Source organism: Myzus persicae, unplaced genomic scaffold (genome assembly GCF_001856785.1).
Source record: "Myzus persicae strain clone G006 unplaced genomic scaffold, MPER_G0061.0, whole genome shotgun sequence".
Lineage (NCBI taxonomy): Eukaryota > Metazoa > Arthropoda > Insecta > Hemiptera > Aphididae > Myzus > Myzus persicae.
This window is the reverse complement of record NW_019100980.1, coordinates 335,603-339,699: the sequence shown is the minus strand read 5'-3', so window position 1 is coordinate 339,699 and position 4,097 is coordinate 335,603. Positions and strand designations below refer to the sequence as shown.

The 4,097-nt window shown below is 28.0% G+C and overlaps 2 protein-coding genes across 2 annotated transcripts; both read left to right on the top strand.

The window, feature by feature from the left end:
- The first annotated feature begins 852 nt into the window (after positions 1-852).
- On the top strand, positions 853-1,666 carry LOC111027117. Its single transcript, XM_022305338.1, has 2 exons — positions 853-1,268; positions 1,388-1,666. Exons 1-2 carry the CDS (start codon positions 1,218-1,220, stop codon positions 1,664-1,666), a joined length of 330 nt encoding a protein of 109 aa, XP_022161030.1. The 5' UTR covers positions 853-1,217.
- Positions 1,667-1,891: 225 nt separating this feature from the next.
- Positions 1,892-3,437, top strand: LOC111027132. Its single transcript, XM_022305354.1, has 2 exons — positions 1,892-2,078; positions 2,304-3,437. The coding sequence occupies exons 1-2, from the start codon at positions 1,907-1,909 to the stop codon at positions 2,588-2,590; spliced, it is 459 nt and encodes a 152-aa protein (XP_022161046.1). The 5' UTR covers positions 1,892-1,906; the 3' UTR covers positions 2,591-3,437.
- Positions 3,438-4,097: the final 660 nt, after the last annotated feature.

The following is a 4,097-nucleotide window of genomic DNA, read 5'->3' as shown; positions in this document are numbered from 1 at the left end:
GAAGCATTACAGAAAATAAGTTTAGCAGAGTTTTATTTGTATCCAACCTTGCGCATCGGGATTGGAAACTACTCAAATACAATACTAAAAGATGTAGTTGTTTTATTACTATTGTTTTTACATAGGTAAATTGATATTATTTCATAATTATTCACAATAATACTGACAAAGTAAACTTATAGACGGACATTGGTAACATTAGGCCTTTGGACATGTAATGACCAGCATAAAGGATGGATTGTCAATAAGAAAATGTTAAAATATAAAAATGCAAAAATAGCATCATTAAGGATGATGATATTTAAGTAAATATAAGTTACATCAGCCATGTTTAGAATTGGAATGTTTTACGAAATTCTCGAAATTTAAATTTAAAATGTCTAATGTTGAATTAACCTTGCAAGTATCAAAACCCATTTAAGACCTGTAATTGAATTTTATCAAAACCTTCGGAAAAATCACACTGAAGGAACTGTGAATGTGTATCCAACTATGCTCTTATTACTAGCCATACAATTACCTCTATCGCTTATGAAATCAAGTGTAAGTCAATTATTTAAAAACCGCAGAAATTAGTAATAATTATTAGAAGTTTAAAAAATAATTACTAACAAAAGATTTTGACGTAATCAATTTAATAATTCATTCAGTCTTGTAATTTTGCAGGGAGTCGCGGAATCATTTGCTTTTGATCGAATAACTGCATCGTTTATACGTTCATCAGTTTTTGATTACCCAATAATCATAATCATAGATCGATGGTTCTATGCCAAACGTTTTGTCCAAGGGAAACTAATTTTTCACATACTATATATAACATTTTTATTATTTGATTTAAATAATTATGAGTAAGTGCCCAGATATTAAGTACTGATTAATTTTTATTAAATTGCAACAGTTGTTTCTTATTTATAGTTATAGAAACGTGGGATCTAATACATTTATAGAACAATTAATTCTATACATCAAATATTTGTACATCTTAGTTTCAGCCTATCAGATAAGGAACGGTTACTTGTATCGGCATGCAAGTTCATTTCTTTGGTCACGATATACAATATTCAACTTGATGGCTTACAAACTGTAAGATAATTTTAAATTGATATTAAAATAAATTATAAACAATTTAATATTTTAAAAGATATTACTATTGTCCATTTGTACACGAAATCCGCACAGTATTGGATTGGATATGGACGGATTCGTCGTTAACAATTATGGAATGGTTCAAAATGGATGAGCTTTTCACCCATGTGTGTTGTGTTAAGGTAGAAGAAGAATTATTATAAATTACCTAATTATGTAACTGGTCTCACTTAAATTGTAATTTATATTTAAATCATTTTAAATTTTAATGAAAATGTTGTTACTTTATTTATGTTTATAGTGCGTTTATAATTTTCGTCAGTTAGTAGACAATAAACGAGGTCAAAATGTACCCTGGAAATTTAAGCTATTTGTTGGTGGAGGGATTATAATAGCAATATTGTCAGTAATAATATTTCCATTAGTATGGTTTTCTATGTTTAAAAGTGAACCAGACACGCCGTCTTCAATGGAATTAACTGTAACATTTGGAGAAGATTCAACTGTGTTCTCCACCAAGTCAGATGACATACATAGGTATTCTAAGTTAAGCATTCTCTTTAATATAATAGATTACTAATAAATTATACAAAATAATGTAGTAACCATTATAATTGTTAAATTTTAAAATGTAGGTATTTGATCCATAAAATGAATCACTGTAAATAATCCATACAATAATTTTAATGTACAATATTTATAAAAAAAATAAAATGCATAATTAGTACTTAAACAAACCAATGAAAGTCAAATAACAGAAAATTTGCAGTTTTTACAAAACTTATTGATTTTCAGACTAGATAGATCAGATGTTAAATTAATGAATGACATTTACGATGAGTCGTCGAAAATAAATGAAGTCAACATCCGAGAATTTTCAGAACAATATGAATTTGACGAAATAAGCTCAATTAATGTAATACCCCAGTCGATAAATACATGGCCCATTACCGCTTATGAGTTCAAAAAGTTTCAAAAGCTTATTCATACAAGTAATTAAGTTTTTTTTCGTATACAAATATAACAAAGATAGTTATAACAATATTAATCTTAAATATTCTTTTACGGGAAAAATGTTAAATTATATTAATTTCGAAAAAAAGTATTTAATTATTTTGATTAGGAATAATTTTCAATTACATTTCCATATAATTAACTTTATCGCATATATATTTAAATCTTATGATAGGTGTTTGAATTTGTATTTATTGCTACAGGTTCCAGCATTAAAATTTCAGTAGAATGGGCATTGACACACCACGATGGTGTTAAGATAAGCCGCGGAAAAAACACAGTTATGATGGAAACTTATGTACATTCCATATTCACCGAGTGCCTGAAAGCATTAATTAAAAGTTCTAATACAGTACCGGGTTCTTGTAAGCAAGTGGTCATACCCAATCTAATACCGAAGTTTTTGATACTACATTTAAAATCTACTGAAACGTTAGTGAAATCAGAATTGATGATACATAACCCATGCAAGTCTATAATATTTATATAAGTTTCCTATTTATTTGAATTCGCTGGAGTGATTTATAGCTAAATAGTATGTAAGCTAATTGTTGAAATACGCCTTCTATTGTATATCTTGAGGGTGGTACATTTTCAACCATTTTTAAAAGTTTTTGATTTTCATGATTTAAAACAGAAATGACATCTAAAATCATTTTTTTTATATAGGTACTCGCCATCTGTATAGGTATGGGAGTTTTGCTCGAGCAATATTAAAGGAAATTACAAAACTTGCTTCTATAACACCATCTGCTTGGTTAGTTAGGTAGCATTTTCATAACATTAGTTTGTTTACCAAATTTTATTTTCATAGAACATACCCTATTTTGCCTCAAATCAAAACAGATAGGAAATTCTTTAGTTCTTTACTAAATATTCTGTGATTGTTTCGTAATGACGTTTTAAATCACTGACCTTAAACGGCGATAATGTAAGTTCTCATATGAGATAAAATGGTTAATCGTTTTTCTGTATGAAAAAGAAAGTACAGCTCTTCCCAATTCCCATTGTAATTTGAATTCCCGGTTTTTTTCTTCATATTTCAGTTTAACCGCTTTTTTTGAAATTGACATCGTAACTAACTTTCGCCATAATATGTATCGGTAAAATTTTACAAATATTTTACAAACAAATTAAGGTGTTTGGATCAGAAATATGCAACGCAGACTATTTTTACAACGATATAATTTCATAATGTACCTATTGGAATTCGTTAGAAAACTAGTAGGTAATCTAATAAAAACAAAATAATATTGAACTAATTCGTAATTTGATATGTTTATCCGGCTGCTAGCTATCTTTATTATTTTGTGTCTGAAGAGTACATATTCCATCAAATTATATAAATGTATTTACAAATATTTTGGCTTTTGATATCATTACATATTTGAATGTATATAAATGGCTCGTGAACATAATATTCATGTTGGCCGCCCCCGCTATGTACCATATCCATAATACATCTAAAAATAGATAAGTATGAACTATATGGTTGTGTCATAATGTCATATCTCCCCCTACCATGACAAAATCATTTGACCGCCACTGAACAACATCTATACAAAATTTTAATCATAAACATGGATCGTTACTGAAATCAGTGTCTTACACTTTGCAAATAGCAACTCTTAAAAACAAATACGTCATAGATCGTTTTGATTGAAGCTTTTTCAAACTTCATTATTATTTTAAGTTTTTCATTACTTTCGAAATTTTATTTTCAATTTCAAAATTATTAAACACAGTTAGCACTGTTTTATAATTATCTTCAGTTTTGCTGATTAACAGTATGTATCAAGGGTACACAAGTGCTGTTATTAATACCTCATAAAATTGACTCATTTATCGTAAATATTTGATTAAAAAATACCAGGACAGTCATTGAATCAGCAAGCCAACAATTTGGTTCCCTCAAGTAAATTCAATTCTAAACTGTTTTGAAATCATAGATGAAATTATCTTATTTGATTAAGCTTTTCAAAAGAAAAAAATGTATT

What these genes read in the sequence shown, in the direction of transcription:
- LOC111027132 (XM_022305354.1), top strand. Translation starts at nt 1,907, where the DNA reads ATGAATGACATTTACGATGAGTCGTCGAAAATAAATGAAGTCAACATC. An exon ending in TCAAAAGCTTATTCATACAA is followed by an intron (nt 2,079 to 2,303) that starts GTAATTAAGTTT and finishes TTATTGCTACAG; the next exon opens with GTTCCAGCATTAAAATTTCA.
- LOC111027117 (XM_022305338.1), top strand. Translation starts at nt 1,218, where the DNA reads ATGGAATGGTTCAAAATGGATGAGCTTTTCACCCATGTGTGTTGTGTT. An exon ending in CCCATGTGTGTTGTGTTAAG is followed by an intron (nt 1,269 to 1,387) that starts GTAGAAGAAGAA and finishes TTATGTTTATAG; the next exon opens with TGCGTTTATAATTTTCGTCA.